Source organism: Phoxinus phoxinus, assembly GCF_949152265.1.
Source record: "Phoxinus phoxinus genome assembly, chromosome: 3".
Classification (NCBI taxonomy): domain Eukaryota; kingdom Metazoa; phylum Chordata; class Actinopteri; order Cypriniformes; family Leuciscidae; genus Phoxinus; species Phoxinus phoxinus.
This window is the reverse complement of record NC_136878.1, coordinates 32390742-32409002: the sequence shown is the minus strand read 5'-3', so window position 1 is coordinate 32409002 and position 18261 is coordinate 32390742. Positions and strand designations below refer to the sequence as shown.

Sequence of the window (18261 nt, the reverse complement as noted above, 5' to 3'; positions counted from 1 at the left end):
AAACGCACCGTTTTGTGCCTGGCCCTTTAAATGCAAATGAGCTGCTGCAGAGGCCGGAGTTTCAAGAGCTTGTGTGTGTTAGCAGCAGCATAGACAGTATATAAGATGGACACAGCGACCCCATAGATTTCAACGGACAAAAGAGAAGGCCATTAGAAGCACTCACTTCCTGATCGCCAGGCGTACTGCGCAGGCTTAAACAACCTGTCTGACAGCGGTCAGTCTTCTAGTAGCTGTGCCGAGAGAAATCTGAATCATTCCCTTCCGAATCTCGCAGAGACGGAGAGCGTGAGCATTAGCTGTCCATGAGCTAGCAGCAGGAGCAACTTTATCACTCTCTGTGGGCTACTCCCTTGACTTTATGCCTCTACGTCCCCCCGATTGCTTGCGAGCTTCTCCGCCGGTCTATACGGTAATTTCTCTACAGTGCGACAGAGAGTCGCGTGGTTATGAAAACGGCTTCTACGAGGTCATAACGTAAGATACAAAGAAATGGAGCCTTTTATACATTGTCGTGTTTCTTTAGAAATAAATAATGGACAAATGGAGTCTTTGGACACCTCAGATGTAAAGTTATTCGCTGTCAAAGTGACGCCAAAATGAATGGGAGTCAATGGAATGCTAACAGCAGGTGAAGTTCTGCTACAATGATGGATTACCCCCTTGGGCGGAAGCCATGTTGCGCCTCCATCTTGAAAATACATTAGCCAAAGAGGGACATACCTGGAAATTCAAGCTTCGCCTTTCGCGTTTTTACACTCAGTGGCACCGTGACGAATGTGAGGGGGAGATTACTCGCGACTGCCGGCAGATTTGAAATAATACGGCCACCGTAGTTAAAACACCCTCGGAATGGGAGGGGCTAGAAAGTAATATTCAGTTGGTAGTCATATACAATTTCAGCCCCTAGATGGGAGTAATTCCTACACAGTGTAGCTTAAAAAAAAAAAAAAAGTTTTCGGAACACAAAAGAAAATCCTTAGCAGTAGGCTAATGTTCAAACTGCTCTTTTGTTAGAAAGTTTTTAATGATAAAGTTTGTGCTTTGCAAGTCCTTTGGCCCTAACTTTAACAATTATAAGGCAGCTATTAGCTTATAACACAATATAGAACACACTGACATCAGCCTTTCACCACAGTAAAGGTTTATTATGAACAGTGCAACACTGCACTCATGTGGTCATGAGACACTCAGTCTCACCAATTGCATAACAAATGTCACTTACTATCTCTAGCAGACTGAATCTTAGAGGACAGTTTAATTCATTAATTTGCTCAACAACAAACAATCAAAACAAAAATCGTTCACAAAGTATTCACTTTCAAAGCGATTTCCGTGTCCATGCTGAGCTCCTTGAATGGCGAAGAGCCAATAGTGGTTTGTGGCATGAACGAACAGCAGGTAGCCTACTCTCTAAAGATATTTTTTTATTAGTTAGTGTTTACTTCGTCTAAACCAGAGATACATTTTTACATTTTCATACATAGATCAAGGTATTAAATCACGACTATGTTAAATAATAATACAGCCAAAATTTTAACCCAAGCATTCAAGTAGTCATAGTGTATAGCTGTATAAAATCTATTTGAAATGTAAAATATGTAGGCCTATGTGTACTGTATAAAACCAAGAGAAATTGAATGCATCAATGAACATAAAATATGCATACAATAAATTGAAAAAAATAATACAAAATATAGTAACAATAAACCTAATGTACATGCAAAATACAGGTTTAAACAGGATTAGGTCAGAAAGTTAAGAACAGAATTTTGCCTAAAATGTTTTTATACCATTAAAATGTTGATTTGTTTTTATTATTATATAGTCAAATGGTGTTTTAAAGTAGACTGGAATTGAAATTTTTGCTTAAAATATTAAGACAGGGAATAATTTGTTTTTATGTTACACATAATGCACACAAATGCCTAAAATTATAGACTAATAATGAGTAGAAATTAACAATTTCACAATTCATATACAGTATTTTAGAGGAGACAAAAGTGCATGCAGCTTATTGTCATTTCTTTGCTCTCCATTTTTACCTCTGGAATTTCATGTTAAATCCAATTTACATAACAATATGCATTTTCTACAAGGTTTTATGAATTACATTTTCGTGTAATTCTGCCAACCTTTCTTTGGCATTAAGAAACACATTTTACAATTAAAATAAGCAGTGCCCTCCACTAATATTGGCACCCTTGGTACATATGAGCAAGGCAGCTGTGAAAATAAATCTGCATTTATCCTTTTGATTTTCATTAAAAAAATTCACAAAATTCTAACCTTTCATTGAAGTAAAACAACAGGGGGAAAATCTCATTATGAAATAAATGTTTTTCTCTAGTTCACGTTGAGCAAGCAAAGTGCAAACTCATTTGGTGATGATAGCAACAGCTTTCTTCATCCAGGCATTGTTATTGAGTAGAGACAGCATGAAACGAGCCACATCTCCTCTTGACACAGACTGGCCGATTGGCTGACCATTTTCATCAGGGACATAATAACCTTCATGTGTGAGGAACTCGTTGGCTTTGAAAAGAATAAGAAACATTACCACAAATTTAACAAAATACAAAAATGCAATTTGTGATAATCTAATAGCTTTGCAGCAAAGGCAAATTTGTCAATAAGCATTTTACCGGTGGTGGACAAAGTAAACAAATAAAGTACTTGAGTAAAAGTACAGATACTCTAATAAATTATTACTCCTTTTCTCAATTTTATTTTACTAACATTTTATTATTTAAGTACTTGATTTTGTATGCATTTAAGTATTAAAAGGAGGGCTCCGAACCAGATAAGAAAATAGCAGAATTAATACAAAACATCACCAAACAAATAAAAACTTGATTAAAACCAAACTAAAGGTGTTATCGAGTTAAGCATAAGCCTGAGAAGAAAAAGTTTTGAAAGATGATTTAAATGTAGACAACGTAGGGGATGATCTGATGGAAAAATGTAAGGTAAGGTCAACCAATTATGAATTGAAATAATAGACTACGGCCTATACAAGTGTGACGTTGACACATCCAACGCGAGTGAAATGCCGTACTCAGCTGTAAAGTCACCATATAAGTTGCTGGCATTAGTTTTGGGTCTCAGGAGTTTTTCCAAGGATATGTCGCCAACCTTTAAAGTGTTATGAAGAATGTCAGGTAATGCGTTCCTCTGTGTCAGCATTATCAGACACCTGAGGACACACACGACTTGCGCGTTATTATAAAGAGTTGCTCTATGAAGAGGCTCAGATCACGTCTGTCCTCGCTGAATGGAAGGGAATACGCGCCAGTGGGTCAGGCCATGGCACTTTTTTATAGGAGTGCTTGGTCACAGCCGATCAGGCAGTCATTCCCCTCAACATGGCATAGTGGGTATTTGTTCCCCTAAGCGGAGACGCAGTACGAGTTCCTATTCAAAAGGGAACATCAGGATTGACTTCACGGACTGTCGTCGGCCAATGACATTGTTGCATTGGAATACAAGCTTCAGACACTGGCATTGATGACGTTTCCCATAGCGTCTTGTCGGGAACCAGGGTTAGTTACATTTGTAACCGAGACGTTTTGCATAATGAAAATGTGGGCCTTGATTTTATTCACTAAATGATCACTAAACTTCTGCCATGAAAACACTGCTTGTATGATACAATTATTTTTTAGAAATTATTCATTTATATTTTAGAAAACTAAATAGGGGTATTAGTCTGGAAACACTATTTTTTTCATATTCAGCTTTCTTTTTTTACATACTTATCCAGACCTGGAAGTTACTCAAATCAAATTCCATACTTTTCCATACTCATACTGCGTACAAACAACTGACAGTCATGCCATAAATACTATCAGTTATAAATACTATTTTAAATCCTAAAATTCAGCATTAGTAAGCTCCGAGGATCTCAAGTTCTTGGCTCATTTTGAGTCAGACTTGTGAATTCAGTGAATTGTTAACTGGAGACTCACTCTGACCAGATCATTTGAATCAGTGGATTGTGGCAATCGGATCGGTCCAATCGACGAATGATTTGTTCATTGCGATTTGCAAAACGATTTAACAGGTTAATTAAAAAGAATCAGCTCGATCACAAATCGCAAGGATTTTTTATGAAATTTAGAGAAGTAAAAGTTTCCCTAAATAAAAACACTCTGATAAAGTACAGATGTACTTTGTGGCGAGCAGGACGAGGCCGAGGGCGTGATTACTAATGAGCGACACCCGCGCAGCGCACCGGAGGTGCCTCTCACGGGGATAAAGAAGGAGTGACGACAGTGAAGAACGAGAGAGGCCAGACCTGTATTTATGTTGCGTTTTATTATGTTACATGTGACAGCAGTCGTCCGTGAGGGGCTGCTGTCTTGACTTTCATTTTGTATTTGTTTTTTATTTTGTTATTAAAGTCTTTAAATATTCGCCGGTTCCTGCCTCCTTCTTCACACAACATCTAACTTTGTTACATACTTAAGTACAGTAAAGAAGTAAAAGTACTTTGTTACTGTCCGCCACTACATTTTACCTGTTACTTAAAGGTATAGCGGAGGATCTTTCCTAATTTTAGAAAAGACCCGCCCTCTCCAATTTTTAAAAAAATGCACATGCGCAACACTCTATCTGCTCCCGAGAGGGAACGCCTATTAAACGGCTAGCATCGCTAATCAGCTTACATTAACTTTTACTAGCAGTGATTTTAAATGAATTTCTCCAAATAGCATGACAAACTTTACCTGTCTAGTAGAATCTTCGCGACTGTGGCATCAGTGGGAAGCCCAACCTGTGCTTCTAGCGCACGCCAGCGTGTGAAATATTCACCCAAAATCACTCTGGTCTTGTTTCTATATTCTGCGGCCTTTCTCTTCTTATCATACACTTCGTATACATTTTTTCTCTTTCGACCCTCAGCCATTTTCAAAGGAATGGCTGAAACCGTAACTCATCACACATAATACACCTGAAAGTGCGCATGCGCAGAAAGCGAAAACATAGGGACGAGCACGTACGACGGCCTTATGTAAACATATCACCAGAATGATTGACACTTAGGTGGACCAATAGTATAGACTACTACCCACGCGGAAAAAGAAAATCCTCCGCTATACCTTTAACGTAACAATAATCAAAGAAATTGCATACCGGTACCTTTATTATATTTCAATTCATATCAAGATTTGTTTTATTTATAAATCCCACCTGTTGTTGGTGTATTCTTGAGGCCAGGGGGTCGGACAACAGTCCAGTTGATGTCATCAGTCTGCTTAAGAAAGTTTTCCATTTCATACATGTTGTTCAGAACGCTTCTAATCATGGGAAGCAACATGTAGCGGATGAATAAGGAAGAATTGGAGCCTGAATTAGCTGTGAAGAGTGTCATAACAGTCCAATTACTATACCAGACAACTGATCAGACCAAAAATAGTCTGTAAAGAATAGGGGTGTAATGATACCCTCATGTCACGATTCGATACACATCACGATACTGAACTCACGATACGATATTATTGCGATACTCCAAGACATATGGTGAAAGGTTAACGAAAAATGTACTGTTGATTAAAATGCTAAATTTGGTATTACATTGGGGGGTGGAAATGAATAGGCTTGGACTTGGTGCCAATGCACAGGACAATGGTGACACCAGAATAAAATTATTCATGATTCTAAAGCTGAAATTACAGAATTATTTAGACGAATATGCTTGCACTCTTTCACTGACTAGATATATTTACAATAATGTAGGTCATTTTTTACTGGTAACATAAGACAGTTGGTATTATTAGGACACACAAATATTTTAACCATTGCATTATTCAACATTATAGTAGTTTAATGTAGTACTGACACTAAAACTCTGTAAACTTGAATTTTCATTTTTGGGTGAACTATACACCATACAGATTGTCATAATCCACGATACATAATGCATTTTTGTATTGTGATATATTGTGACACGATTTACTGTTACACCCCTAGTACAGAACCTTCAGATTCATGAACCGATAAATAATAACAGCACTTACGGTCAGTGTACCATGAGGTCATGGTGATGATTCGATTCACTTTGGCATCACGCATAGCATTTAATGCTGCCGTCATAGACTGGGTGTAGCCAGTGATTCCATAAATAAATGAGATTGGAAAGCCAAGACAGGACAACACAGCATCCTGGCCTTTGAAATGCGGTTTCAGGCTGTCTTCAGAAAAAATGTCTCCCTCAACCACCTATCACATGAGGGCATGCAATTAAACAAGGTTACATGGTTATGAGGTTACATGCTAGTTGTAACTAACAAAGTCACTGAAAATCTACTCTTGAACACATGAAGCATTATCTACACTGGCAGCTTGGTGTTAATCATTATTTAGCAATGCTGTGTCTGGATAACTGTCCATAAAATACTTTCTGCACAAAAATGTGGGGCAAGCAATCATGTGATGATATCAACCCATAAATCAGTCACATTAATTTTTTATGCCACCCTTGTGACGTTATGCTAAATTGTACATACAAAAACTCATTCAAAACAAACATTTGCATGTAGGTTATGCATTAAAAAGTTCACATTTGCACCTTAGTGACTTAGAAATCCTTACTTTTATTCAAATTATAAACTAAAAAGTCCTTTCAACATTTATCATTGTGCAAATCTGAGTCAACTAGGTAAGAAAGGAAACGAGAGCTAATGAGTTACTCATACTTTACATAAATACATTATAAATGTATAATGCTTTTATACATTTTATACATCCTTTCAACATATATCATTGTGCAAATCTGAGTCAACTAAGAAAGAAAATGAGAGTGAACAACTCAGACTATTATACTCATACTTTGGTAACACTTTACAATACGGGTCATTTATGGGTTTTGACAGTTGCACATGCAGTGAATGTAATGTCAAAGACCATGTTTTAAGGATGGGTAAGTTGGGCTGCACACAAATATCAGCACACCAGAATCTGAACTCCTGACCGATGTTGCACTGTGTTTAAACTGGACGAGACCAGCTGTCTACACTGGACATGACAGACCATTGCAAGTCCATTTGTCCTTCATAACAGAACCAGCGCAAGAGCTCGGAGTACGTCAGGAATAGAGTGTGGCATCAGTTTTACTTTCCGGGTTTTGTCGTGTAGCGTCGTGACGCATCCAGTGTAGGACTATAATGGACGTTCTATTGTCTTTGTCCAGTCTAGACACAGTGTTATGAAATAGCAGAGCTCGGCTGCATGTTCTCAGTGAACCACGACCTCAAGCTTAACCTGACATATTCCTGTGCATGAACAACAGGCACTGATGCGGCAGTTACATCGGACCAAAATGACATATTACTTAACAGTTAGTTCATAGTCGTGTGCCTCAACAAGTAAAGTCATAACATAATGATACATTTGCAAATCATTAGTTAATGAATAATTAAAGTAGACCATTCGAAGTTGAAGTACATGGCTTCAACCCATTGTGGTAATTAACACATTAATTTACACTATTAGTTAATAAAATATGTTATTAAGGAATGAATACATTATGGCACATTTAATTAATAACAATTCATATATTACTTAATCTATTAATCATTTAGAACCTTTATTTGTTACCGATGCAGTAATCATTAATTAATGGTTTAATTCTTCATGAGTCATACTGTACATTAACACATGATTATCTGTGCATTAGTTAAGCATGAATTAATGCATATTAGTGCACCCGTATTGTAAAGTGTTACCCATACTTTATATAGATACATTATAAATGTAAGATAAGCTTTAGTTTGTCATGAAGGACATTGCTAAATTAATTTAGTTGCATTTGAGTGTGGATTTGCAGTCCAGTCCTTTACTTACACCTGAAAGCAATACATGAACAAATGTAACGATGTTAAATGTTTATCCTACCTTGAGGTTCTCGTGTGTTACAGTCAGTTTTCCCGGGTTTCTGACGACAGCTGTGACGGAGTGCCCTTGCTGAAGAGCCTGATTCACAAGCTGCTGTCCGGTTTGACCAGTCGCTCCAAGTACAGCAATCTTCATGTTTAATCAAGACAAAACCTTTTATTCCTGCAAAAGGTAAATTAGTCAAATTACCGCTGCTATAACACAGTAACACAGAGAAGGGCTAAAATATGCATAGGTTAATTTGCGCAGAAGGTCGCGAATCTTCTGCCTGTGATATAACCTGCTTATCAAACGTCCGGAAATAACATATCGCAAGACTCTTCCTCAAGGACAACCACAACAACATTAAATAGTTCTGCGGATACAACTGAAAGTGTGTTAGGAAATTGATTTGTAAATCACCTGACGAATTTGAGCATCACCAAAATACAACACTGTTTAAAGTAATAAACATGTATGGCTACCTCTAAAGTCGCTCCTGTTGGGTGGCAAAGCAACAGCAGCAAACACATGCACGCGCTTTCTGCTGTCAAACAGCTGCTGATATCTTTCACCCTTGAGGACTTTAGTGCGCATGCGCATTGTGAGTACTTCACGCAAGAGTCCAGCATGTCCAAAAGCATGTTTTGCACAAAAAAGTAAAATAAATAAATAAAATAGGCTACAGTCATTGTAATACATGGCATTGTAATACAAATGGCTTATTACCCTATCTTTAAAAAAAAAGAAAAGAAAAAAAGAGAAGCTAGCTGTAGCAATAAGAAAAAAAGATTTAATCAACTGGTATTAAAAATGTATTTATTAATAAAAATCGTAACCTTACTTATTTCTATGGTGGCCAGTAACCAGCATTCTTTTTTTTTCTTGCTCCAAATAAAACTTTGTAAAAACTCTTGATTCGCCTCCTGGCTGTTTGGTTTGGTATGTTCATGATAGAAAATGAATGGGAAAATACTTCTGGAGCAAACGCCGCTAACAAAACGTGGGCGGATAAAATCAGAAGACGAATGGCGTCTTTCTTTGACGAAAGTTCAACTAATTTGAATCTGATTATTTATTCCATAAGAATGCTGATCGTTTTGACACCAAGTAACTAATTTGAAACGCCTATTTTATTTATATTTTTTTACATGAGTCAGCATGCAAGAAACATCTGAATAAAGTCATGTGAAGTGCTGTTTACAGTCGCAGGCGACAGAGCTTTTATTGCCAGGTATATTGCACATACGAGGAATTTGTTTTTGGTGACAGAATAAGTGCAGTGACAGGATAATAAATTATTAAAATAGAATTAAGTCAATAGGAAATGTATAATATTTTTAAAAAATAAAATAAATTTAAATACTCAAAAAATAGACTGTGTACAAATGCAAGAAAATTTTCTGAACATCATACTCCCCGTTTGTGCGTAATAAATACCGCGTTTCCTCATTCTGAGACAACAGAAATGTCTGGTAAAAAATCAAGCTGTAAACCAATGCGACATAAACCCTCAGTTACGAAATGCACCTTTATTTGATTTCACACAGTGGACATCACCCCCTTGTGGTTAATGTGTTACTGTCACAACAATCACAGTTCCTTGTTTTTTAAAGAAGTTGGGCAGTTTAAAGGACTCTTTGGTTTCGCTTATTCAAATGTTACTACAAGGACAGTTAGTGTTCCGCATTCACCATGAAGCTTAAGATTTGTCTGTTTCTCGGCGTGACATTTTTCTCCGTATCGAGAGCTGGTTTCTCTCCTCCAGTGGTAAACATCAGCCTGGACGTGCCCGCCAATCAGAGATGGGCTCCTCTGAAGACCCTTTATGACATTGATTTCTTGCGAAAAGCTGCATCTGACGTGATCGAGTAAGTATCAAATAGTCTGATACCGCACGTGCACACACTACGAGAAGCATTGCTTTCGATGGTAATTGTTTTTTTGTTAACCATTATATAATTTTATCTACCTGACGAGTTGAACGTTTACGCAAAAAAATTGTAATTACAGATAACCAAATGTACAAGTTCTCAAAGCATAAAAAATGCATACACGAATCACGTGGTTAAAACGCTTCTGAGAAGGCTGACATTCCTCCTGTCGTTTTTTATTCACAATCGTTTTGTAACTTACCTGTCGTTACCTGTAGGGTAAAGTTGAGTCATTGTTTGTCATCATCACCACAGCATGTCTTATGTGTTTATGTCTTAAACACCCTCTTCTGCGCAGCTCGACTGTTCCCAAATGGGTTCATATCGCCATTAAACCTATAGTGAATGCTCTGGAGAAATACATCCCACAGCCGTATGCTGGAGAAATACAGGGCATGGCATCATTCTATGGGACTGACATTTCAGATATCGTGCTGCTGAACTTTGCCTATGAAGTATCTGCGTAAGTACTGTATAGCAGTGGTGACCTTTTCTGCATTTTTGATACAACACCTCTTTTGAAAGTTGTCAACGTCTTTTCAACATTCATTGTGGTTGCTTTGCCTTTTTTCAGGTTTTGCACCAGTATTGTAACTCAGGATACAAAGGGCAATATATACCATGGCAGAAACCTGGACTACCCCCATGACGTGCTCAAAAATCTAACTCTAGACGTAGTTTTTATGAAAAATGGAAAGGTAATAAAGTGATTATTATTTTTATATTTTTATATATTAAAGTTTTATGAACAAAGTTTGGGAGGAACACATTCAAAAGATCTATCGGTTAGGCCGATATATATACAGTATATGTGCAGTATATATATATATATATATAGCTGACTCACCTACGTGCCTCGACTGTTTTCTGCATCCCTTCTTCACTATTGGTTGGTTCCTATCCTATCCTCTCGGACAGCATGTTAAATACGTATACTCTTTTACTCTATCTGATTATTTCCCGAATATTGTATTCTGAAATTTGTTTCTCTACAGGTGGCCTACAGAGGAACCACGTTTGCTGGTTACGTTGGGCTGTGGACTGGACAGAGCCCCAACAAGTTTACAGTGTCTGGCAATGAACGCAGTATGTTTGATTTTTGATTTTTTCAGATCATCTAGTGAATTTTGCACAGATTTTATTATGTCTGTATTTCCACAGATAAGGGACATTGGTGGGAGAACATAATTTCAGCCATTTTATTAAAAAGTTCTCCAGTTAGCTGGCTAGTACGAGAGGTGAGAGAACACGTGACAATTCAGTATTTTACTGAACACTGAATCTTTTTGACTGAGACTTTGCATTGAATAAATCTGTTTTGTTTGATTCTCTTCAGACTCTCGAAGCAGCTGTGGATTTCCAGGATGCAGTAGTGAGGCTGGCCAAGGTGCCGATCATCACAGATGTGTATTACATTTTGGGTGGTGTTCATGCTGGTGAGGGTGTGGTCATCACCAGAGACAGGGGAGGATCAGCTGACATCTGGCCCCTGGATACACTTCATGGAAAGTAAGCACCACCAACCATCATTTTTAAATGATATAAAAATGTTATAATGGAAGATAAAAGTCATGACAATGCTACAATAGGCTTCCATGTGACCATACTGTTATATAGTACTAGTGTTTTCCTTACTAAACATGTGATTTTGACTGTTGCTTATTTTAGCTGGTATAGAGTTGAAACAAATTATGACCACTGGCTACCCACCCCTAAACGAGATGACAGAAGGCAAGCAGACACTTCTTTTTTGTCAATAACATGAGAGCATAAATGAGGGATTATTTACTGAACGGAATAAATTAAGAATAGTTTCTCACATTTCCTGTTTTTTTTTTTTTTTTTTTTTTTAGAGATGTGGCAATGAAAGCATTAAATTCTACTGGTCAAAACCATATTAATATGGATTCTCTGTATAAGGTATGAACAAATCTATTTTGGCTGCCTATTATTGTCGTAGGTTATGGCATTTATATACATTGCTAATGTACCATAAAATGTGCTTGTATAAAAGTTTTTTAGTATACAAGTAAAAACATTTAATCATAAGAAAAGATCTGAAGATTCTTCTTTAATGATATTTGTGTTTTTTGATACTATGGACTTTTTTTTATTGAAAAATGTGTTGAGTCAGTGACCATGTCAGTTTCATTTTTTACAGGTTTTATCTGTGAATCCTGTATGTAATCGGTAAGGAGGACAGTAATGTATTTTCACCTATCACATGATATTTTATGATTATGTAATGACCTCAAGTAGAGTGATCATTTCTCGTATGTGGTAACCAGTAGTACAAATATACTTCCTCATAGAGGTTATTAATATTAGGATTTCAAACCGCAATGCAGAATTGAAGTATTATCCTGAAGAGATCGCAGAAACGAGTCTTGTGAATCCTCTGCTTTTTCACACAGCTTCACAGACACTCATTGTTTAGCTTCTCAGCTGGAAATCAGAACAGTCCAAGCATTGATATCAGTTGAACTCTCACCCTCTTTCATGTCTGATGCCCTAGCTCAACACTGTTTTGAAACTCATTTTGGCTCTACTAACTAGTGTACTAGTGGGTTCTTTGTAACCATATGATGATATTAATTTACATTTATGCATTTAGCAGATGCTTTTATTCAAAGTGACTTACAATAGAGAAACAAAAGGCATTTGTCACAGAGCCAACACTCATATTATACAATGCCAGGTTTATTAGAAAGCTAAAGGAGGGAGCAAGCTAGAGCAGAGGAGAAAATGAGAGGATTTAGTCTATACTAGAAACATAAAAAAAAATATAAAAAAACTTTAAAAATTCCTTCCGCTGACACAACAAAACATTGTGAGTTATTTGTCGCCGTTTTCTTTCATTCTTTATTTTACCTGGTTCAAAAACTCATTGAGATTAAAAATCTCTTTTACAAGAGTGACCTGGCCTCTCAAAACACAAAAAACACAATCAAGGATCACAACAGCAATTTACCAAAGGATAAAACACACAATCAGTTAAAAGTAACTTAAACTCGTTTAGTGATGGAAGCATAGTCAGCTTTAAGATGTTTGGTAAATTATTCCAAGCAGATAAAGCATTATATTTAAAGCCTTTTTTTTCCTAGCTCTGTTCGAACTCAAGGAACCATATAACAAATCATTAGAACGAAACTTGTGGCAAACATTTGTTTTAGAAACGCAGAGAGACAAATAAGATGGAATTAGACCACAAATAGACTTATAAATAAAACAATACCAGTTAAAACTTCTTAGAGTATACAAAGATGGCAACTCAGCTTTATCATGTAAAGTGCTATGATGTGCTTGATAACTATAACTAGTAAAGCACTATGATAGACGGTATTATTTTAATTTTTTTATATATATATATATATATAATGTACTGGGGCATTCATATAAAGCAGATCTCCATAATCCAATAGTGATAAAAATGTTGCAGATACCAAATATTTCCTTGTACTAAAAGAAAACAAAGATCCGTTTCTGAAATAAAAACCCAATTTAAGCTTAAGTTTAGAAAATAGTTGATCAATATGGAGCTTAAAAGTTAATTGGCTATCAAGTAAAATACCCAGGTACTTATAACTCGCAACACATTCTATTTTTGTTCCTTGGGAAGATATAATTTCAGTAAGACTCCTTGGTAGAGCTTTGGTTTTTGAAAAAATCATTACTTTGGTTTTATCTATATTTTTGACATAGACGAGACTGTACAATTTCAAATGCTGATTGTAAATAATTGAAGTTTAATGAAGCTTGTGAGGCTGATAAAGCACAACAATAAATAGTAGTGGCGTCTGCATAAAGATGGTACATAGCATGTGGAATGTTATCGCAATTATTATATAAATACAAAGAAAATAAAAAATAAATGAGTTTCATACATAATGAAAATTTACAGATTAGATCCTCATTTTCAACTCAAAAAAGCAGGTCGGAAAATGGTTTATATATATATGTATATATATATATGTTTATAAATGTTTAGTTTGATTGTTGTGGAGTGTTAAGTGCTTGTGTCTTCAACTCACTTTCTGTAATAAGGCTTTTTAATGTGAGTATGTTCTTCCTTCCAGGATCACTGTTTATACAACCGTCATGAGTGCCGCCACACCTGAGAAGTACACAACAGTTGTCAGAGATGTAAGAACAAGCCATAACACTACCCAATTCCACTTTAAAATGTATTTACATAAACATATTCTGCTCAAGATTCACTTAAGATTTACTTCATTTATGTTACTTACCACCATTGTCATTTGAGGAAGTCTAGTTGGCTGGTTAAGTACCGTTTTGTTTTTGTTGGATGAAACAGCATTTCTATCAAAATGTAAGAGGTTACTATATCTTCTGAAGTCATTTTGACATTAAGGGAATTTTGCAACAGTCACAAGATTTGTGGTGAATAACTGGGTATTTTCTGTGATTTCAAAACGTAACTGTCAGCTGACTTAGACAGTTAATGGTCTTTCCTTTCTGTTCACAGACGTGTAAGTGATGGAGCCATTCTCTTGATCAACACAGCTTAATTCTGATCTTACCAACAAATCCTGCTTCTTTTCATGCTTTTTGTGACGATTTGGTCACAATATCTTTCTACTTGAGTTTTCATAGGCCACATTCTCACTGTTTTTGACTTTGATTTAATAAATGTGAGTATTTTCAAAAACTAATGAATAGTAAAAAATATATATTATAATAAATGTGTTTTTAACAATAATAATGCATGTTATAACTTTTTATTGTGATTATTATTAAATACAAATATTTAAACTTGCCATTGTACTGTCCAAAAAAATGTAATTAAAAAAATATTTTAAAAAATGTATAGTACAACTGTGATTATCTTAATTTTTTAATTTTCGAATGTTAAACCAACTTGTCGGCAAATAAATATATGTGCTTGCTGCGAGTTTCATGTTGAAATGCAGCACTGTGTTGGTTTCTGCTACTGTGTTTCAGTGGTCAGAGTGGTTTGAGAGTATCTTCGGTTGCAGCGTCACCATAATAAACCAAGCCGCTCTGAGAAGCTGAAACACCATATCATGATCACACGCTTCTGCGCTTGTAAATGAACACGGTGTCGTGCTTCACTTGGAAACCTGCAGTGCATGTATTTATATAATGAAATGGCAGCCTTTGCGATTTTATAATCAAATTAAGTCGTTTTTTAATTTCATACTTATTTTCTATTTCTCTATACAGTGCAGCCCTTTAAAGAACTTTTGTAATCAATTTCAAAGCATTTGTCATTACGTTGCCCCCTCCCCCATCTATTTATGATTTTAGGACACATAATAGGTCTACTAATAATTATTTATTTTTAAAATGTCATTTGAACATAAATATTTTGTAGACATGACAGCCTATTGTTAAATAAACTTTTTGAAATAAAACATCACAGTTGATCAGATATGTAAGGTTGGATTAATCAATGATATTTCACATTAAATGATGACACAAATAAAACACTGCAATTATTGAACAAATTATAGCATTCAATTTTATTTTATTTTTCGTAATGTAAGACACTACACTTCCCTTCTCACTAGTATAGTATAACTAAAAATAATTTCACACATTTATTTTATTTTAAGTTATATATAATTATATAAGTTATGCACAATTCAGATTATGTACAATTCTGTGATATTATTGCATGCAATATTGAGGGCCCTATCATACACCCGGCGTAATGTGGCACCAGGCAAGTGTGTTTTGCTAGTTTCATTTTAAAGTCCTGCGCTTTGTTTAAATGGCAAATGCATTTGCGCCCATGGGTGTGCTGGTCTGAAAACGTTGTTGTCGCGCTGCTATTTTGAGGCAACTGAAATAGTCTTTAAATAACAAAGAAAATACTGAGCCATTGATTTTAGACCAGGTTTTTGTTGGTCAATGGCACAGTATTTTCTTTGTTATTTAAAGGGCGCGTAATATGCCTATTATATGCGCCTAAATGCGCGCGTACACTGTTTATTACACACACACGGACACGCAGCAACTAGCCAAATATTAAAAACAAAAGGATTACAATGTAAAAGATTATTATTGTGTACATCAAGATATGGTGGAATCTGGCTTGTCCCGTAGATGGTCTGCTTGCGCGCTTTAACCTCGCGAACGAGCTGATCCGTTTCCTCTCTAGAGAAGCGTTCAGTCTTTCCGCTTGCAAATTCCGCCATGTAAATAGCGAATCCGCCATGGCCCGAGCACAGCTGGCTTATAAAGGGAATGGGAGATGAGACTCAAAACACACCCATTACTCATTTAGAGAATAGGGACAACCCTTTTAGACCATGCGCCGGGTGCGCCGACCATTTTTCCCATCGTTAAACTAGCAAAAGTGGATTCGGACACTCCCTAAGTGCACTTGCGCCGTGCGCTTTAGATCATGCGCTTAGATCATTAAAATAGGGCCCTGAAAGTTTATAAAATGTTGTTTATACTAAAAATCATGCATTTGTCAGGAAACACAGACTTGAACAGATTGTAAGTGCAACACAATGGGGTATGATATAATATTAAGGTTAGATGTCAGGTTAAATGCAATAATTGAGAATAAACAACAGCAGGTCAAGGTAGGATGAAGGTTCGGTTGAAGGATCCTTTACCACAGGTGAGTACGGCCCCACACACATGCTTTATTATACCATGTAGATATTCTAATGACTGATCGTCTTTCTCTTACAGATGTGGTGGATATGGATCTTGGATACGCAGGAGCAACGACGAGGAGGAAACAGAAAGGCAGGTAAGTATCACATGAATCATGCATGTAGTCCGAGTATGGATGGCGTGCCGCAATGTTGTCCTGCTGAGAGGGTGATTGATGGCAGGTGCAGGTGGTGATTGAGTGTGTGCAGGTGGGAGCCAGGAGGGATGCTGGGAAACGTAGTGCTGCAGTGACTGGAGATCATGACAGCATTGTGAATTCACCCTTTTATACATGTAAACCACAATTAAGCTTAGATCTGATTTATCTTTAGATCTCCTTCCCAGACCTCCCTTTTACAATATGTGACCCTGGATCACAAAACCAGTCACAAGTCGCACGGGTATATTTGTGGCAATAGCCAACAATGCATTGTATGGGTCAAAATGATAGATTTTTCTTTTATGCCCAAAATCATTAGGATATTAAGTAAAGATCATGTTCCATGAAGTTATTTTGTAAATGTCCTACCGTAAATATATACAACATTTATTTTTGTGAGTGAATGCAGCACAATTGCAAACATAAATGGACAATTTTAAAGGCGATTTTCTCAATGTTTCGATTTTTTTGCACCCTCAGATTCCAGATTTTCCAATAATAGTATTTCGGTCAAATATTGTTATATCAACAAACCATACATCAATGGAAAGCTTATTTATTCCGCTTTCAGGTGATGTATAAATCTCAATTTCATAAAATTGACCCATGTGACTGGTTTTGTCACATATATTCAAGTAATTGCTCATTAGAATTACTGAGGGCTCTCAGATCTCATGCACATAAAATGTCAAAATCAATACACTGCTTTCTCCTCAAATTATTAATTTTTGTATTTTGCATTATTTTGGATTGATTACATATGAAATACTTTACACATCAACATCATCCAGACTTCTCCATCTGCTTCCTTTAGGAAAGTGCCATTTCCTAAGGAAGTCCAGTCAAGTCTCATCAAGCTATTACCCTTAATCCCTTCGGGGCTTGTTCACTTAATTCAGATACACAGCAGAAGACTGTTAAGAAGCAGACAAACAAACACACCTACTTGAATGCCTCAGGACCTCGACACAAGGTCTTCTCTCTTTTTTGAAGAAAAACAGTGGCATTTTGCTCAGGACATTGAAGGTCTCGGGGGATATGGGGAAGCCTGTGACGATGCTTTATATGTGTCCTCACAAGTTGATTTATTTGCGTTTCTTTTATTCGCATTGACTAACTCAAGCAAGCACAGATGGAGTACACCAGGCGGATACATTCTTTTGGGTGACATGTTGTGGAAATAAAGCTTCTGGGACTTAGACGAGAAAACCACCTGGTGAGTTTTACCCATGTTGGGGTTGTGTACCTTTGATCTGTTATCTATTGCTGAAACCTTTTATGGCTTAATTGTTTGCTGACACTGTTTACACACCCTTTCATATTAATATTCTATTCAAAGAAATACACAGAAAATGTACTGAAAGCTACAACTGCTTTAATATAATATTTAGTATGGGATAAATAACGTTTTAAATATGTCTACACGTCTTATGCTCTTTGAAGAAAAGTTTTTATAGAACCTTAAAGGCTTCATGAACCTTTTAAGGGTTTCCATCATGGGACCATTGCGTGGATTTAGTTTGAATTAATTAAGTTTGAATTCTTTTTTATTTTGATTACATTTTATGAAATAAACAGCTTGTAAACATACTTTATTACTAGACAAAATTGGAAAAAAAACAACAACTGTTAAGCATGAAA

The 18261-nt window shown here is 36.3% G+C and overlaps 3 protein-coding genes across 8 annotated transcripts in view; 2 read left to right on the top strand and 1 right to left on the bottom strand.

The window, feature by feature from the left end:
* Positions 1–1412: 1412 nt before the first annotated feature.
* Positions 1413–8838, bottom strand: LOC306994837 (flavin reductase (NADPH)-like). Of its 3 annotated transcripts, none has more exons than XM_079605744.1 (5): positions 8717–8838; positions 7894–8055; positions 6018–6219; positions 5191–5355; positions 1413–2535 (listed from the first exon to the last, which is right to left on the bottom strand). In XM_079605744.1, exons 2-5 carry the CDS (start codon positions 8026–8028, stop codon positions 2378–2380), a joined length of 660 nt encoding a protein of 219 aa, XP_079461870.1. In that variant the 5' UTR covers positions 8029–8055; positions 8717–8838; the 3' UTR covers positions 1413–2377. The 3 variants fall into 3 exon arrangements, with proteins under 3 accessions (XP_079461870.1, XP_079461868.1, XP_079461869.1); XM_079605742.1 differs by lacking the exon at positions 8717–8838 and adding an exon at positions 8358–8469; XM_079605743.1 differs by lacking the exon at positions 8717–8838 and adding an exon at positions 8296–8422.
* The window catches only part of ppef2a (protein phosphatase with EF-hand domain 2a), a 27204-nt gene continuing 16957 nt past the window's right edge, over positions 8015–18261 (top strand). The window contains exons 1-3 of one of the 3 annotated variants that reach the window (XM_079605723.1): positions 8015–8064; positions 16497–16557; positions 17744–17836. The gene's annotated coding sequence lies outside the window, so the exon portion shown is untranslated. Of the gene's footprint in view, positions 8065–16496; positions 16755–17358; positions 17837–18261 lie in introns of those variants that run through there. The other 2 variants (XM_079605722.1, XM_079605725.1) reach the window with 2 other exon arrangements.
* LOC306994835 (N-acylethanolamine-hydrolyzing acid amidase-like) lies at positions 9432–15289 on the top strand. 2 transcript variants are annotated; one of them, XR_013796740.1, is made up of 11 exons: positions 9432–9743; positions 10105–10269; positions 10381–10504; positions 10802–10892; positions 10968–11044; positions 11143–11315; positions 11475–11537; positions 11677–11726; positions 11968–11996; positions 13883–13949; positions 14293–14331. XR_013796740.1 is itself a non-coding variant. In XM_079605740.1 (11 exons), exons 1-11 carry the CDS (start codon positions 9568–9570, stop codon positions 14302–14304), a joined length of 1044 nt encoding a protein of 347 aa, XP_079461866.1. In that variant the 5' UTR covers positions 9432–9567; the 3' UTR covers positions 14305–15289. The 2 variants fall into 2 exon arrangements, 1 of the variants encoding a protein (XP_079461866.1); XM_079605740.1 differs by having other exon boundaries at positions 11660–11726; positions 14293–15289.

Bases quoted from the DNA above. Each gene is read 5' to 3' on its own strand.
- LOC306994837 (XM_079605744.1), bottom strand. From the start codon at position 8,028: ATGAAGATTGCTGTACTTGGAGCGACTGGTCAAACCGGACAGCAGCTT. The intron at 6,220-7,893 runs GTAGGATAAACA...CTCATGTGATAG, and splicing joins TAACACACGAGAACCTCAAG to GTGGTTGAGGGAGACATTTT. The intron at 5,356-6,017 runs GTAAGTGCTGTT...CACTCTTCACAG, and splicing joins GACCTCATGGTACACTGACC to CTAATTCAGGCTCCAATTCT.
- LOC306994835 (XM_079605740.1), top strand. From the start codon at position 9,568: ATGAAGCTTAAGATTTGTCTGTTTCTCGGCGTGACATTTTTCTCCGTA. The intron at 9,744-10,104 runs GTAAGTATCAAA...TCTTCTGCGCAG, and splicing joins GCTGCATCTGACGTGATCGA to CTCGACTGTTCCCAAATGGG. The intron at 10,893-10,967 runs GTATGTTTGATT...GTATTTCCACAG, and splicing joins AGTGTCTGGCAATGAACGCA to ATAAGGGACATTGGTGGGAG.